This window comes from Zeus faber (assembly GCF_960531495.2).
Source record: "Zeus faber genome assembly, chromosome: 1".
Taxonomy (NCBI): domain Eukaryota; kingdom Metazoa; phylum Chordata; class Actinopteri; order Zeiformes; family Zeidae; genus Zeus; species Zeus faber.
Window position 1 is genome coordinate 12,047,294 of NC_137193.1, and position 18,383 is coordinate 12,065,676.

At 45.6% G+C, this 18,383-nt stretch overlaps 2 protein-coding genes across 2 annotated transcripts in view; one reads left to right on the forward strand and one right to left on the reverse strand.

Annotated features, from left to right (window-relative positions):
• The window catches only part of klhl43 (kelch-like family member 43), a 10,820-nt gene extending 1,897 nt beyond the window's left edge, over positions 1–8,923 (forward strand). Inside the window, exons 2-7 of the mRNA XM_080004277.1 lie at positions 3,062–3,764; positions 4,216–4,364; positions 4,546–4,892; positions 5,990–6,289; positions 6,439–6,614; positions 6,730–8,923. Coding sequence (XP_079860403.1) covers positions 3,451–3,764; positions 4,216–4,364; positions 4,546–4,892; positions 5,990–6,289; positions 6,439–6,614; positions 6,730–7,537 — 2,094 coding nt within the window. The 5' untranslated portion in view covers positions 3,062–3,450 and the 3' untranslated portion in view covers positions 7,538–8,923. The remainder of the gene's footprint in view (positions 1–3,061; positions 3,765–4,215; positions 4,365–4,545; positions 4,893–5,989; positions 6,290–6,438; positions 6,615–6,729) is intronic.
• Positions 8,924–10,018: 1,095 nt separating this feature from the next.
• Positions 10,019–18,229, reverse strand: rpl11 (ribosomal protein L11). The gene is made up of 6 exons (XM_080014715.1): positions 18,177–18,229; positions 17,207–17,357; positions 16,802–16,908; positions 14,147–14,278; positions 10,529–10,639; positions 10,019–10,097 (listed from the first exon to the last, which is right to left on the reverse strand). Exons 1-6 carry the CDS (start codon positions 18,180–18,182, stop codon positions 10,068–10,070), a joined length of 537 nt encoding a protein of 178 aa, XP_079870841.1. The 5' UTR covers positions 18,183–18,229; the 3' UTR covers positions 10,019–10,067.
• Between the last annotated feature and the right edge of the window lie 154 nt (positions 18,230–18,383).

Below are 18,383 nucleotides of genomic sequence, written 5' to 3' on the forward strand. Positions count from 1 at the left end.
ATATTTATTTATTATTTATTTCTATAATTCTATCCCCCCGTTAGTGGTGCTAGTTAAATAAACCATTTCATCAAACATGAAAATACTCTTTTTTTTTTTTACTTCTCCCCTTTCCCAACCCGTTGGGTTAGCGGCCGAAGGAGGCTCTGGAGGAAGCCTGCTCCCTGGAAAGGCCTGGGACAGGGACGGGCACGGGGGGGGGGGGGGCGAGATTCAGACTCGGGGGTGGAGGAGCAGCTGTTGTCTGTGTCGCGTCGAGGAGGTGGAGTTATTTAGACACTGTAGGGACTGAGCACACTGAAGATGTCGCAACACTCCCAAGAACAGTCGTGGATGTGCCGAGGGGCTTCGCAAGGACGCGGCAAAAAGTGATGACGATGAACTCGCGGCCAAAGTCGGCGTCCACAGCTACAGTACATCCATTTAAGAAACGGTCCCATGGTCACATGTTCTCCTGTGCTCATCATGACATGTTTATAAATGGCCCCCCAAGATTTCTGGATATGACCTGTAGGGTCATTTTTGGTGAAACCAAAAAAAAGAGGAGGGGGGAAAGTGATATTTCAACATGTGGCCCAAAGCCTGACGATGACTGAAATGATGACTTAAACCATTCTGAGTAGCTGAAATACAAAATAAACACAAACAAATATTATCTTATTTATATATATATATATATATATATACATAATATAAATATTATTATTGTATTTCACTATGATAAGATAACACACAATTCAGGCGTTATGGCAGCAAAAAATGACATTTGATTATTTCAAACTATAATATAATCTATATAATAATTATTATTTCAAGAAACTAATTAAACATGAGATGAGAAAGAAAAACGAGATAAGAAACCGATCAGTGCATACTAGTTATTCTATGACATGGAAATAACCGCACGGCTCATTGGAAATATCTGGGGCCAGGGCTGTTTTGGGGACACAGCTGCTTTCCGCGGCCAAACCGGGCAGCGACCCCCCTATCAATAGATCCGCAATTTACACACAGTTCTAAACAACAGGCCCGTCGCCTCCATATTGTTTGGATATTTCTCCCTGCGACTGGTGCACGTGTCATTCCTGAGTTTGGATCGTTTCAACGCTTTCATACTTGGAGTTTACGGTCTCACTTTTATCAGTTATGAGCGCTAAATGCCTTCCTAAACTGAACCCTGATCACTCCCGCAGTCAAATCTATCCGGCGGATTTTCCGTCTTCGAGAGAGTCCCGCTCCGACCGCGACACAGACCGAAATACCCCGGCACGAGAACCGCAGTTCCGAGGGCAGCAGATTCTACATTTAGGAGATGTAACCCCATCCCGAAAAGGGCCGCGATGACGCTCCCAGTTCAAATGTCCGCCTGGTCACCTGCATCCCGACAGGTCGCATCCGAGAGCAGGAGGGAATCAGCGTTCAATGCGCGGCAATTGGATTTGATGATTAAAAGGAAACACGGACGCTGGAAAACGGAGAATGGTTGGGACCAGCTGCCTGGCAACCGTTACAATATTGGACATTTTGAGATGGGCGAGCAATTTAAGATGAAAGGTTTGGAAAAAAAATTGAATCATACTCAGTAGGAATTAACGATTGGGAAAATGACAGTGGATTGCACAGTGTAATGAATACTTGAATAAGAGTAAAATTACAGACAAAGAACAGAAGAAAAAAATTAATTACAGTAATGTGAGCAGCAGTTGTAATTATTTCCTTCTACCCCTGATAATTGATTTAATATTCATTAAAAAAAAAATAGACTCAGATATTGAATTCATAGTGAATGAATAACATTTATATTAATATTCAATTAGAGAGATAATCGAGAAAAACCTGGATCCTCAGTATTTCACACACACACACACACACACACACACACACACACACCGGATCCTAATTTCCCCCCTGATGGAGGTTAGGTGGATCCCTCAGTGAGGAGCTGCTGCCGTTTGTGTTTGTCTTCCAGAGGCGAATGTGAGAAGAGCACGGTCATAAAAGAAGCAGGAGGAGCTTTTCCACCCTCCATGCTCTGTGCTCCTCATGGCTCGCCCCTCAGGCGGCAAAAGGACGTGAGCACAAATAGAGTGTGTTCAACGATTTAGCTGAGAGATGATGGGAATTTGATGTGACTATGAAGTGTGGTGTATTTGTCCAAGTGTAGTTCCACAGTAAACTTCTGTGACTTCACCGTGTGTCACGTGGGGCTGGGGTGTTACTCTATAACCATCATTTATTGTCTTCCCACGGTGTCGTATCATCAAGAAATTAAGAACACGTTATATTATCACTCTAGTCTAAATGAGTGAAACAGAGAAAGCGTGTCTCAAAACGTCTCCATTAAATGAAATCTGAAATGTTAGGGGAGGTTGAATCGGAGAAACTTTGTTTTGATCCAGCGTCAAACTTTCCATTATTACCGAAATAGATCAATGTAATGATCCTACGGCTGATCCTTCAAGGGATTTTGAGTTATTAAGCATATGTCGCTATTATACGCCATTATACACTAATGACACGTTATAGATATCCTTATCGTGGAATATTCTCATTGATACTTGCCATGATAAATTCCTCCTTGTCGTCCGGGCCGAACGACAGATCTGACAAAACATTTGTGCGTGAATGAGTCAGTCGCTGATGGAGAAGCAGCAGAAATGTCTCCAAAAGGTTAGGGTTACAGTGCAGCAGTCGGCACAACTTGGCTGGCAGCACCAACTGCGTGGATGAGATTCCCCCGTGTGTGTGTGTGCGTGCGCGCGTGCGTGTGTGTGTGTGATGAACTGTGTTGATGGAAACGGAGTGCAGCGAGTTGATAATTCTGTCTGATATCAGGCAAAACCTAACCCTGACCCTGACCCTCGCCCTGCCATTTCTGGACTCCCCGCCCACGACCACACACTCGCAACTGTCACTCACATGTGTACCCTTCTCCCTTTCAGTGGGGGGTGGGGCAGAGTTGAGAGAGGGTTTCTAACCAGAGTTGCCTTCTTGTCTTCTGCCTTCAGCGGTCATACAAACACCAACTGCAACCCTCCCTTTTTCTTCATTCTGCTTCCAGGTGCTGCGCCCAACACCCTCATTACCTGTTTACACAAGTGCATATCCGTCCCTTGACCCCTTCTCTCTGTCCAGGGCAGAGAACACACAGCGACGCCACCCAGCCTGTCAGCCTCTCTGTCTGCAGAACAAGTGTTTTAGCGTTTTCTTTTCCGTGAGCTAAAGGAAGTCAGCGCTCATGTCAGTGTGAGGAAAACGGCAAATACTGTAACTGCGTTGATCAGTTGGGGGGGATTGTGAGTCCGTGCCCTCGTCCGTCAATTAATCACACTAATCTCAGCTTTAGGCGGAGGACTATTTCCCATAAGACGCCCTTAAATTACATTAACTTAAGCTAAAAATTACAGCCCCCTAAAAATTAAAATTAAAATAAAAAAGCAGCCAGTCAGCATGGCCCCCAAGAAGAAGGCCCCCCGCCAGAAGAAGGTGGCCGTGGACGCCGTCGCTCAGGTGGCGATGGAGACCACCAGGTGCGCCCTGAAGGTGGAGAGCCGCGGCGACGGCGTGGTGGTGGTGGAGAGCGGCGTCAACAAGATCGAGCAGATGGCGGCGCTGGACATCGTGCAGCTCAACAGCCTGAACCTGCCGCTGCCGCCCCCCACCATCAAGCCCGGGGAGAGGGGCCTGGGCCTGGGCAGCGAGCTAACCAGGCCCCTGCACGGCAACGCCCTGCTGGAGGAGCTCAGCAAGATGCGTCAGGAGAGGTGGGGTCGGGGAAGGAGTTGCCTAGTGTTCCTTTACATTGCATGACATTCATTTGATTTTGTTTGTGGGATTTGCGCTTTTTTGTCAGCAAGGTTTGAGCCAAATTTTTGCTCTTCCCACAATCTACACAGATGGTTATTATAGGCAGATGATTTAGATATTCATATTTATTTTGTGGGAAGGGTATTAGCCATAGCCACTGTGTAGACTGGTCAGGGGGCATTGCCATTAAAAGGCATGTGATGTCATGTGATACTGCATGGCGTTGTATTATACATCATCTGGTTTCCTATACCCTACTTGTTTCACTACGTCATACCAGATGATAATGTTGATAATGTTTTCCAAAAGCTTAATTTCTCTCCAGTGATTTGGCCTAAACTTCTCTCTTCTCTTGCCTTCGTTTTTTGTTTTTTTTTGGTTTTGTTTTTTACGTGTCCTTTACCTCAGGTTCCTGACGGACATGGAGCTGGCCTGTAAGACCAAGGCCTTCGACGTGCACAAGCTGGTCATCTCTTCTGTCAGCCAGTACTTCCGGGAGATCCTGGCCAAGGATCCTGGGATGAAGCGCCTGGAGCTGCCCTCCCTCTCCCCTCTGGGTAGGCCTCATACCCCCCCATCCATCTATTGATCCATCTATACACCCCTGCATCTGTTTTTCCATCTGCTTCACCCGGTTATGAGCCTGATTCAGCACCATGGCCAGCGTTTTTTAACACGTGACTTATTCTCCTCCGCCCTGTCTCTGGTCGCCGACCCGCACGTCCCGCCCGTCTCCAGGCCTGGCCAACGTCATCACCTTCGCCTACCTGGGCCGCGTCCACATGTCCCTGTACACCATCGGCTGCACCGTCTCCGCCGCCACCACCCTGCAGATCCCCCAGCTGCTCAAGATGTGCATGGACTTCCTGCTGGCCGAGCTCAACCTCCAGACCTGCGTCTACGTCTGGAACATCGCCGCCGCCTACAGCCTGCTGCCCGTGCGCGACGCCGCCCGCCGCTACGTCCTGGAGAACTTCGTGCAGTTCTCGGAGACGGCGCTCTTCAACCAGCTCACCCTGGAGCAGATCTCCGCCTTCCTGCAGGACGACGGGCTGGTGCTGCCCTCCGAGGTCGCCGCATTCCAGGTCGGAGCTCGAAAGGCGACTCCGCGGTATCGCTGTTGAAAGAAATGTGATAGCTCCCATAATTATTATACTTGTATTTCCTTGAAACCCTGCTCGTCATTTTTCCACCCATCTATTTGGAGGCACTTCTTTAACAGTAACATGACATTTTAACTTGTGTTAAAATGTAATTTCACTCAGCCCGCCCCGGTTATATATTTAGTTCCTCTTTAAATACTCCGCTGCTTACAGATCACACATCCTGAGGAGGAACAAGCGGCCAAGTTTTTTAATCGGATCCTCCCCTTTACCCCACTGCCTCCCGCTCTCGGTCAGATCACTGACATAGAACCAAGTATCACATCGCGGCAGCGCCCGGACCCGGGGCTATTTTCATCCGGGCTTAAATACAGACCTCAGACCGGCTGTTGGAGGCATCACCAAAAAAACTGTAGTACACAGCTCAACTGTAAAAAGAAATCCCCTGTATAAATCACTATGCGCTGTACGGCTGATGTATCAATATACGACACTGCAACGGACTGAGTATAACTAACTATAACCCTGACTAAGCGAAACAACCCGAACCCGGACCCTGAAGTACATTTTAACCACTAAACCCAAGCGGTGACTGTGGAAGAGTGGAACTGATGGGGAAGAGCTTTTGGAAAAGTTCCCACTTGCTGAAGCTGTGACTGTGGGAGAGCATCTTCTCAAATGTCGAAAGAGGCTTTTTTTCCCCCCCATGTTCATTTCTGAGTTTTGAAACACCAGGATCAGGGAAACAGCCATCACTGACCGCTAGGCTGTAAAGATATTGATCCCGGCACTCGTGGCAGCGCTGAGGTCGGAATACACCGATCGCCGAGCTCTGCGTGCTCATAGTATGTCGGTGACGAAAAGAGAAGGCAAAAGCAAACCCAAATGACGTTCAGCTGCATGATACGGACATGACATCTGACACTAAAACCATAATGCCCGAACCTTTTCGCAAATAACCAATAACACTGACGCTCGTGCTTGTGAAAGGCTCTTTCTGCCGTATTCAATATCTCTGATGCCAGCTTTGCCTGATATTACACTGTAATGTGTCTATAATATGCCACTCCCCTCCGCAGGTGGCCATGAAGTGGCTGGACTTTGACCCGGCGCGCCAGGCCCACGCCGCTGAGCTCCTCTCCCACGTGCGCTTCGAGACGATTCCGGCCAGCGAGCTGGTGAGCCAGGTCCAGCCGGTGGCCCGCATGATGCTGGACCCCCACTGCCACCGGCTGCTGGTGGACGCCATGAACTACCACCTCCTGCCCTACCAGCAGAACACGCTGCAGTCCCGCCGCACGCACGTCCGCGGGGGCCAGCTGACGCTGCTCACCGTCGGCGGGCGCCCCTCCATCACCGAGCGCGCCCTCAGCCGCGAGGTGAGCGGTGTGTGTGTGTGTGTGTGTGTGTGTGCGCGTGTGTGTGCGTGTGTGTGCGTGTGTGTGTGTGTGCGCGCTGTACATTTAACTGCCGTAACACCAAAGCCGACGGGCGAGCCAACGACCGCCGACCCCTCCGACCCCCCCAGGTGCTGTGGAGGGATCTGCGTGAGGGAGGAGCCGCTTGGCGCCACCTCTCCCAGCTGCCTGCCAAGAGCTTCAACCAGTGCGTGGCGGTGATGGACGGCTTCCTGTACGTGGCGGGAGGGGAGGACCAGAACGACGCGCGCAACCAAGCCAAGCACGCCGTCAGCACCCTCAGCAGGTAGCTGCTCAGAAAAGATCTAAAAAAATAAAAATTAAAAAAAAAGCTTCACACACGAGAAGAACGAATGGCCACATAATAATTCCTGTCCTAAGCCATACTTTGGTTTCCTCAGATACGATCCCCGCTTCAACACCTGGCTCCACCTGACCAGCATGCGCCAGCGACGCACCCACTTCTCCCTGGCCGCGACCGGCGGGCGCCTGTTCGCCATCGGCGGCCGCAACGTGGAGGGTCTGCTGGCCACCACCGAGAGCTACCTGCCGTCCTCCAACACCTGGCAGATGCGCGCCCCCATGGAGGTCCCCCGGTGCTGCCACGCCAGCGCCACCCTGCCGTCCGGGGACATCCTGGTGAGCGGCGGCTACATCAACTGCGCCTACTCCCGCTCGGTGGCGTGCTACAACGTCAGCAGCGACTCCTGGAGCGAGAGGGCCTCCCTGGAGACGCCGCGCGGCTGGCACTGCTCCGCCACGCTCGGGGGGAAGGTGTACGTGGCGGGCGGCAGCCAGCTGGGGCCCGGCGGCGAGCGCGTGGACGTGCTCGCCGTGGAGGCCTTCTCCCCCGACAGCGGCGCGTGGAGCCGCGCCGCGCCCCTGCCGCTCGGCGTGAGCACCGCCGGCCTGTCGGCCCTCGCCGAGAAGCTGTACCTGCTCGGGGGCTGGAACGAGGCGGAGAAGCGCTACAAGGCGGCCGTGCAGCGCTACGACCCCGGCACGGACAGCTGGTCCGCGGCGGAGGATCTGCCCGAGCCCACCGTGGGCGTGTCGTGCTGCACGCTCACCCTGCCGCCGCGCCACTCGCCGCGCAGGCCGCAGCACCGCAACACGCCGACGCACGAGGAGCAGCAGCAGCAGCAGCAGCCGGGGAAGGCCAGGAGCAGAGAGGGGAGTGCGAGTCCACCGCGGAGCATCACAGCCTAGAGAGAGCGAGAGAGAGAGAGAGAGAGAGAGAGAAGGGCGAGAGAGAGAGAGAGAGAGAGAGAGAGAGAGAATTGATGACCCCCCTCTGAGAACAGCCGGATTTGGTCTGCTCTTTTTTTTTTTTTGTCCTGTTTGAAACGCGGGCCTGGTTACAAGCCGTACAACTTGCGTCCAGAATCCCGCGTGGGCTCAGAGGGGCAGGGAGACGAGAGGTCGAAGGTCAAGGGCGGAGGAGGGATGGGGAAGGACAGCAGAGCAGGTGGAGGCGGGGGGGCGGGCGTCGAGGTCGGGGCGGGCGTAGCTGGAGGCTCCGTTTTGGAACGTGAGGTAGTCTGATAGAACGGAACCTGTTCGGCGTTCGATCTCAACATGACTGTGAATCCGCGAGCAACGTGTGTACAAAGCTGAGTTTGGGAGCTTTGCGGGCGTGGCTCTTAAATGTACGTCGTACTGGACGAAAACAACAGTTTAGCCTCCACAAATGGGGCCGCCTAGTCTTAGAGCTTCACCATCGACAAACTCTGGAATCACGTATCCAATTAACATACTTCATCTATTGTATTATTTATGTCCTGTAATATAAAAACCTGTGAGAACTAGTCTAATTTAAAAGTAGCAAAAGTAATAAAAACACGTTATCTATGCATTATTTCACTTTTTTTTTTTTTTTTCTACGTCGGGATTAATTGAGAAAAATGTTGTGTGAACATGATAGGATGGCATTGTGAAATGTAAAACACAGTTAAGCCTGACCATACTACCGGGAAATAGTATAATTATTTTTGATCAAATTGTTTTGGAAGTATTGCATAGAATATGTGCATTGCAATCCCCCAGGTGCACACACACAAGGTCAAATCGAATCCGATCCAATCCATCATAGCCTTTATACGGCACAACTGCAATTACAACTAGAATAGTAATAATTACAAAAACAATACATTTTTATAATTGCAACAATTATAATCATAATTAACCCATTAAAAAGGCCTATTTTTAAATACTCAAAAAATACATTAAAAATAGAAAAAAAAAATGTTATGAAGTTTTCCAAAGCGTTACCGCTCACCTGTGTTTTCGTTTGTACATTCACCATCCTCATGTATCGAATTATTGTAAAACTATGAAGAAGCGCCACCTGAAGAACCAGTGAACCCGTTGTTAGAAGCTGAAGGGGGTTGGGACACATTTGTAGCAAGTTACCGTTTATATTGAACGCAGACAATGAGGCTAATCCGGCTCATCTGATTGGTTGAATCCCTCTGTGCTCGTCCTAAACACGTCCGACGGTTCGAGGAGCTGCATGTGGGCGTGCACGAGCATTGCATCAGTGTGTTGTGCGTCCAACACAAGGAGTTCACTGAATAAAGCCCAATCTGATCAACACGTCTGACTCGCTTCCTCTCTCTCTCGATCCATTCAAACAGTACTTTGTGGATTGTTTGTTGCTGTGTTAGTTATTTTTTGTGTGAAGGTTCGTCCATATTGATATTAACTGACCACAACTAGTTAGGATGCATTACCAAACGCACCTCAGCTGCACTCCACTTCTTGCACGTGCCCAATCAGTGAATTCCGGTTGGGGGAAGGCGGCGGTGAGGCGACGTCGCGTGTCCACTATCTCTGATAACCGCCCATGAGCAAGGCACCGAACCCCAACCTGCACTGAGGTTCCTATTGTTCACCGTAAACAGATCCTATACCGTCACTGATTTTTTTTTACTCTTGAGATGGTTTGTATAATTTTGCTCAATATACAAAATATTACATTTCCTACTTGTACTAGAGTTTAAAATGCATTCCAAATGAATACATTTTTTCGTCTTGGTTTGGGGACCAGCCTCAACACCCCTTTTCTGAGCAGTCTTTACAGTATATGGATTTTTACATTTAAAGCAAACATTTCTTTATTAGATTGCAAGAGCTTTATACGCGTTAACTTGATTGGGTTTTTTTTGTTGTTTTTTTTAACGCCACCCACAGTAAACAGTACTGCATAATATGCAGTACTGTTTACTGTAATATTACATTGTTCAGCACATGTAAATATATCTCAAACATGTGCCCTTGCCTTCTCACCAATTTCGCCGGTCTTTAAAAAGTGAAATGATTCACTGTCAATAGCTGTTTGACGCACACGCAGCCAAAAATATCAGTGATTTCACCACTGCGCTAAAATTAACTGTACATCTCAGCTGCTCGCTCCTGCCTCCAAGTGGCACAAAGTTATTCGCCCTGAGTTCTACGTCAGGGTCATGTTTGTTCTAGTAGAAAGAAACCGCTACAGAGACTGACCCAAAATACATTTTAATTACACATTTGGATTCAACTGCCACAAACACACATGAGCTTATATTCAAAGGGGCAATCAAAAACTCCAATAAATCCACGGTAGTTAATCCATTTTGTGACTTTCAAACACGTACAACTTATCCCAATGGAAAATGAAAGAAATCAAAGAAATCAAAACAAACAAATGGCTGTTTTTAACCATTTTATTAGTTACAAACAAGGTCAAAAAGGTGATCCTCTACTTTCCAGGGAGGATGATGCCATCATACTAGGACAGAAGAAGAAAGGACAACGTTTTGGGATAATGTTCAATAATCTCTGTCAAGACAGATTCTATAAAGACACTGCTATAAATGTCTGGTTGACGTCAGACTTCGAATTAAGTTAAATTCTTAACAGTTGTAGTATTCAGTGAAAACAATACAAATACATCATATCTTAGTTCCCCTTATCCTATTTGGCAATTTCTGTTCTGTATTTCTCTGTTTCTGCATATTAAGCTATTTGTATTTTACTTTTACTTTTCAAAATTCCAGATTCAAGTTTTTTTTTTTGTTTGCAAGAAAAAAACACTCATCCTCACCGTAACAATTTACTCATAAATTAAAACGTACTTTTGTTTAGCTGCTTTTATTTGTAGCTGGTGTTGGTTAAAAGTCCCCATATAAAGCTCTCTAGGGTCCCTGTGGAAATACTCACTTTCTGCTGGAACCAGCGCATGGACTCCTCCTTGCGGATGCGGTGCTTGTAACCAATGCGGCCACGTTTCCGCTTCTTGTCGGCGATGCTGAAGCCAGGTCTACCCAGGACCTGACGGTATAGACAACAAAATATGATATGAAAGATTATAACACGCCATTTTAATTTGGATGTAATTAACCAGTTGGATTGGCACAGACATTGCTATTATGCAATAGGTCTGTGCAAATTAGGAAACAACAGTACATGGTTTCGCTGTGTATCACGGTTTTGGGGCCACGGTGATTGTAGGGTATATTTAATAAATCAAACATTTAAAAAAATGTAAAAAAGGTGTAAAAAAATGTTTGTTTGTTTTTTTTTTTTATTGTAGTCTGCCACAACTAACTAGTGTAACACTGTATGAGTGTGGGGGGGAGACAAATAAATTCTAATATATATATATATATATATATATATATATATAGTTTCGCAATAAAAACTAAAAACAGATAGCTCGTTATTTTTGTGTAGAACAGATACCAACAGTATTTTTCACACATAAATAATAATATTACAATAAAACCTCACAGCCCAGTGCGTGTGTGCCTTCACTTTGTGAACCTGACGTGACAGCGGGTGCTGTCACGTCAGGTTGACCCTCTTCTCTTAAAAGCCTTCCAAAGTGTGGTATACATTAATTGTTCGGGGCGCTACAATTCCGATTCGAAAAACCAATTGAAATTAGCATTGAACTTGGAAATCACAAGCAGCGATTCTCCCAGTATTTTTTTGGGTAATATTGTCTGACATGGTCACCATATTTGGGCGGTCAAGATCCACCGGTAAACAAATGCAGTGTGCGTTGGGCCCCCGCACAGTCGACTGCAGCCCGCCCAGCTCCGAAACCCCCCACACGATAAGTCCGTCCAGTTTGTTGCATAGTGAACACACATTAAAGAAAAATATTGCCGTAATGGCGGGTGGAGTCCGCGTCGGTGGAGATGCATCAACGCACCGGTGCGTCTCCCTCTCCTCTGCGGTTTCACTGTGTGTACAAGGGAGGGTGCGCTTTTGACCAGATGTCCAGTTATTCCACAGATGTGGCGATGAAAGTGGGAAATACAACCGACCGTCACCGACAGAATGTCCTCAAGCCAGAGGTTCCCAACCCAAGGCTCGCGGGCCGTTTTTGCCGTGAGAATGTGGCCGGAAATCAGAGCTGTGAAGCTGCAGTAGTAATTGTCTTTCAATAACGGCAAAAAAAAAAAAACTTCTGGCAAAAATAGCATCCTTTTTGTGCGCTCACTTTGGTGAGTAACTTAATAGTAGTGTAATAACTAACTTATTGTTTGTAATTCTAATGTCTAGTTTTGCTAAAGCTCTTGACTGTGTATGTGTGTTTAAATATCCGCCTAATTGTTATAAGTCATTTTTAATATTCAAATCAAAATTACTTTTTGATAAACAAGTGATTTTCGTTACAACTCAAGACTCTATAGTCCAACAATGGCGTAGGTGTCAAAATGTTTACAAGGAAACTAAACCTTACAATCAAAAGCCAAATCGAATGGTGACCACCATATTAATTATGCATCACAATCAAAGAGCTGATCATGAAAACTTGATGGGAAAACACAGAGATGTATCGTAGATTCAACATGAAAATATAAAAATAATGTAAATAATAAATTCTTTAGAGATGCATTATTTGCATAGCTGTTCACCAATTCTCTCCTCTAAAAAGGGCTTCTGCTTCATAGCTGGAAAAATTAAACTGTGATAAACTCATGGGTATTTAGGTTCACTACTTTGAAGTGCCATATACAGCAGTGATAAAGCAGAGGGAGGTCTTAAAAAAGTAAAATAGATCCACAATTTCGACAGATTGTTGGAATTCGATGGATGAAGACCCATCTTGTGGTGAACAGAAAACTAGTGGTGTAACGGAACATAGATGCTCCGTCTGGAAAAAAAGAATATAGACAAGACAGATGCCTGCTGTGTTTCACTCTGAGCGCAACGATTGCATCATAGCGGTGCCACGATTCCGATTCGAAAATGGACCGAAATGAGCCTTTGATTTCCAACTTCGAAATCACAATCAGATTCTCAATTCTCCCTGTAATGTTTGTGGGTAATATCGTGATCTCTAATGTAAAGTTACCTGAAAGTATACTGTGTACTGTATCGCTGAAGCAGAGGGTTTGTTTTTTTTGCGGGAGGGGGGGAACCGAAGCCGGACCTGCAGGAGCCAGAGCTCAGCTGGAGCTCGGCTTTTTCCTTCTAATAATTTAAATAAAATGCACTCCGATCCAATAAAATATCATATTTTACAATATGTCCACTTGTTCCATCCAGTTGAGAGGGCAGAACAGAGACCGGCAGCTTGTGAGAAGTGCCGGTACACACTACATAAGAGTAGTTGACGTCATGGATATGATTTGGATCGTGATATCCAAGATAAGATAACGTTAAACGGAACAAGAGGCTGTGATAGGACAAGTAAAATTAGGAATAAAGTCTGATTAGAGAAGAACGTACAGAGCGGACAGACGCTGTGGGCGGAGGAGGAGAGACACTTGCAGTCGTTTTGAAAAGTTTCTCTCTTTTCTGTGAGCCGGATGCTCCTGCTCACGGAAAAGAGCCGGCTCTTGCGGCTCCCAAGCGTTTCTTTTATCTACTAAATTGTTTGAAATGTTTTCTTTATATTTATTCCACTACAAAAAATCACATGTATAATGATTTAATGTGACTGGAAATAAAGTTACTTATTGAGAAACAAGTGTCTTCTTTACAAATCAAAACTCGATAGGGTTAGGGCTGTAAATACATGTTTAAATTGAATCATGTATTGAGAGACGCAGACTTCACTACAAAAAGTCTAACTCGCTAAATTCTGAACAGATTTTCATGAAATTTAGTTTGTTTTAAATTTGAGAAATTGAACACGATACAGGAATTAAATTCATTTACTGGGGCGGATCAAATCATATTTTTTTCATTCACTACCATGTTTAAAGGAAGAAGGTACGTGTGCCTCATATTGCACTTTAATCGAACAATTGGGTATTGAATATTTTATATATTGAGATTTTATTTAAGCATTGGACATCTTGAATGTTTTTTTCCATTTAACCCCATGCGTAAAAGTTCCTTTAAGTATTTTACAGAATAAATGGAAAGCAAAGTTACAAAGATGAGGACTGTTTTTTGTGCTGATCCAATCCGTGACTCAAAACCGTGATATGACCCGTGAGTTTTGTGATCCGTTACACCCCTACAGAAAGTGCAATGAGATACCTCCAGGCCGAGTCACAGCATAAATAGATTTACAATTTCATACTGTGATGCATCACCTTTCTCATACATCACACATATTGTCCAGATCCGGAAATTAGTCTGCAGGATCTTAGAATAGATGTGTCTGCTTGTGAAGGAAACTAATTGGAGCGGGACATTTTACATAATGACCCAATCAGGTTTCACAATTAAATTAATATCTATTCAACTCCAATATTTGAATAGAATCGTCACCCATAGCCAACTGCGTTAACATTTAATCTCAGACTTTCACATAATAGAGCTCCTCAGACAGTAAGCCCTGATACATTCTCCCCCCCCCCCCCCATTACTCACCACGTAGAAATCCAGCCCGTAGATACCGATGCTGGGGTCGTACTTGATGCCCAGATCGATGTGCTCCTGGATGCCAAAGCCAAAGTTCCCGGTGTCTGAGAAGTTATTTTTCCTCAGCTCGTACTCACGCACCTGCAGGGAAGGCAGCAGCCAGTGGAGGGAAAATTTGCAGAGATAGATGCATTGGCACAGTTGCATTTAAATCAAATTGTGTATATTACGTTGTATATTGATAACTTATTGAACTTGCTGTTTAATAACTGATGGCCTGAACTCAACCAACGTCAGTAAATTTGCAACACATCACAATGACAATATGCTGAGAATTATTAAATGTATTTGCCAATACAGAGCGCCAGCTACGGCACTCTCAAACTTTAGGGTTGTTTGCCAGCTTATAGTAAAGCTAAATGAATACATCTATGAAGATATAAGTGAAAACCAGGCAATAAAATAAGCCTAGGGATGCACAATTATGGCTAAAATGATAATCACGATTATTTTGCTCAATATTGATGACAAATCAATATTCATCCATTTTGGGGAAACAATTATTTTATTGCACTTTGTAAATCAACAGAAAACTGCCCTTACCACAAAAACGTATTTTATGAACTAAACAAATAAACTCAAATGTACAACTCTTCGGAAATAGGACAAAATAGGACTTTCTTTACTTTCTTTTCCCTCACCCTGAATACAGGATCCCCCCAGGGCTGCGTCCTCAGCCCCCTACTGTACTCCCTGTACACACATGACTGTGTGGCCAGGTCCAGCTCCAACACCATCATCAAGTTTGCTGACGACACCGTGGTCGTGGGCCTGATCACCGACTGCGATGAGAAGGCCTACCGCGAGGAGGTGGCTGACCTGTCACTCTGGTGCCAGGACAACAGCCTCCACCTGAACGTCAGCAAAACCAAGGAGCTGATTGTGGACTTGAGGCGTGGATCACAATCGAGGACGCACGCGCCGTTGTGGATTAATGGGACTTCTGTCGATAGGGTGAGCAGCTTCAGATATCTGGGAGTCCACATCACAGAGGACTTAACATGGACTGTTCACACAGACACTCTGGTGAGAAAGGCGAGGCAGCGTCTCTACCACCTCAGGCAGCTGAGGAAATTCCGGGTCTCGGTGAGGATCCTCAAGTCCTTCTACTCTGGAGCAGTGGAGAGCATCCTGACAGGCAACATCACTGCCTGGTTTGGGAACTGTACTGCCCAGGACAGGCGGGCCCTGCAGAGGGTGGTGCGTTCAGCTGAACGTACCACTGGAACTACCCTCCCCCCCTTGCAGGAGTTATACACCAGGAGGTGTAGTAGCAGAGCCCGTAGGATCATGAAGGATCCTCATCACCCCAACAACGGACTGTTTCAGCTGCTGCGGTCAGGCAAGCGCCTCCGCAGTCACACAGCGAGAACAGAGAGACTGAGACGGAGTTTCTTCCCTCAAGCCATCAGAACTGTCAACGCTGACCTCACCAGGGGTCCTAACTGAGCCATGCACTAGGCTCCACTACCTACTGTACTGTATGTAGCATACTGTACCGCATACTGTGTCACTGTTCAGGGTTGTTCGTGATGCCGTATTGCTGCGCCGTACTGTTGTATACTGTGCTGTATTATCCCAAACACTACCTCACACTATTCACATTCACATGCCACTTTAATTCACATGCCACTTTAAATGCACATATCTGTATATACATAGCCATATTCCTTCAACCTATTCCATTTTATTTCAATTTATTTTTTATTGTATTTTATTCTATATATTTTTTATCTTATTCTATAAGTATTCCACTTACTGTATTACGTTTTAGGAGTCAGTTAGTCGGTCTATTAGAAAGGAATTTTCTACTTTTTATTTTATTTTATTTTTTGTACTTTTTCCTAGGACTTCTTGTGTGCTATCACCGGGTGCGTTGCATTACATTTCACTGCATATATGTATGGAAGTATGTATATGTATGTGACAAACAAAAATCTTGAATCTTGAATCTTGAATCTTGAAGTCAGTCTTCTTAAGGCTATATTTGAAATACATTCTACAAAAAATAAAATGAAATAAAGAATGCCACCACATGGCACCGAATAAAGAGAAGTTATTGCAAACAAAAGGTCAGGTACATTACACCTGCAGGTTTTTTTTTCAAGGTAACAAAAAATCTAAATAAAATACTAAAAATACAAAAATAAAGAGCGATGGCGAAGAAATTAGGGGGGGACAAAACAAAAAATATATATATTTGTCCCAGGCCACGATCAATTAATTGTGGAGGCCAATATTGACACTGCGATATATACGATTGATTGTGCAGTCCAAAGTAAGACTTCAACTTGTTGGAATCAAACTTGTTAGCACAACAAATCCCAGCTCATGAGCCAGTACAAGACCAAAACCAGCATTTAACATTTTAAGAGGTCATTTGACGACTGTCCTCTGCTAAACTGCAGTAAACGGCATCATTGGTCCGGGAAGTAAATTTACATCATTGTAATCTGAATGCAACTTGATGAGCTACACAGGGAATGGCCCCTTCTGCCCTCAGTGAGCTAGTGCCCTGTCCTACAATTAAGCCAAATGACCCTCTGAAATTATGCTTTATATATTTCCACAAAATTCAACTAATCTGCACGGTTTTCTACTGACCTTGAGCCCCTTCTCTAGGATCTCCTCTGCTTTGGCTCCACGGACGGTGCAGTGGACAGCAATCTTTTCATTCCTACGGATGCCGAAGGATCGCACGGTGTAGCGGGCTGTGGGAGGAAGAGGCGGGATGAGATCAATGCACTATGTGATTGTGCCATTATAATACCAAGCTCTATTAGTTGGCATTAAAATGGAGTGGAACCCAATTGCTCCTGGTTGAAAGAGCTTCTCTTAACCACATCTCCCCTGGGCGGGAAATGTTTAAAACAAAGCCATTAACTTGAAGCCCCAAGTTTGTAGAATTTATTGGTCCGGGCAGAAGGTTTCTTAACTGACACTACGTTATATGTTCCATATAATTGACTTCCGGGTTGTCAAAATACTTAACTACATCTTAACACCCACCTTTGGAGAACACAGGGGTCTGTCCAGTGAGCTGCTCCAGCACCTTGGCAGCACGGGTCAGCCTGTCTCCACTCTCGCCGACACAGATGTTCAGACAGAGCTTGCGGATGCGGAGCTCTCGCATGGGATTCTCCTTCTTTTCGCCCTGGTCCTGGAGCCACCATGACAGTGGATGACAAGACGTAAGCGCGCAATCTCAAACATAATCCAGTGATCTAAATTGGGACTTTGAATGACAACATACGCAACTCTTAGAAAATGAAGTGCAACATTGTATGTTAAGGGGTACATGGCAGTACTCTGAACAGTCAAATTTGTCCCAGTGAGGTAGTAATTTGTCCCCATTTACAAGCCACGGACATGGCCAGTGTGAAAAGCCTTCAAAAATGTACAATACTTAACTTCATTTTCTAAAAGTGTTGCTGGTAAGAATGAAGTCTGTATACCATGCCACCTGGAGTGTTGAGTATATACATCTAAACAAACCGCGACTGACGGGAGAAAAGTATCAAGTACTCGGTCACCAGGTCCCACTACTCTCCGGCTTCCTCAGTCACGCTCGACTCGCCGGACATGCCCGCACATATTCCCTGCTTTGGTTAGCCCCAATTTGGCTTCCGTAGCATGTGTTTGTTCTTCATAAACGTAACAACGTCTCACAGAACTACGCGAACAAGGTTCGGAATCCGATATTATGCCGAAGTGACCAGTTCCCTTTGAACCTTTTGCTAAGTTTAACATTACCAAGAGGGTGTACGCAGAGTGAGCGAGCTAGCATGGCTGCATTTCCAAATAGTGTATTCGGTTGACACGTAACGGCCAAAATACGACATCGGATTGATTGTACATATGGAATTGCACTCAAAAGTGCATTAAATGGCGGCGAGTGTAATTTTGTAACTCCGATGATTGCGGATGTGTGCGGCATGACCAGAAATGTCGCCGTCATATGATTTCGAGCAGTACTCACCGCCATGTTTGATTACTAGAAGAGGCCGCCTATTTCCGGCGCAGAGAATTTATAGGCGTGTGTTCACTTGAAATAGGTCCGAAGAGAGACTGTCGACAAGGACAACGGTTCCTATTGTGCATAAACGGAGATGCACCCAGATTAGATACACCAGATAAACTCACAGTTTATGATAAGGATCATATATTTTCTCATAAAAAATATAAA

What these genes read in the sequence shown, in the direction of transcription:
- rpl11 (XM_080014715.1), bottom strand. An exon ending in GACCCCTGTGTTCTCCAAAG is followed by an intron (nt 16,909 to 17,206) that starts GTGGGTGTTAAG and finishes TTCCTCCCACAG; the next exon opens with CCCGCTACACCGTGCGATCC. An exon ending in ACGGGCTGGATTTCTACGTG is followed by an intron (nt 10,640 to 14,146) that starts GTGAGTAATGGG and finishes CTATACCGTCAG; the next exon opens with GTCCTGGGTAGACCTGGCTT.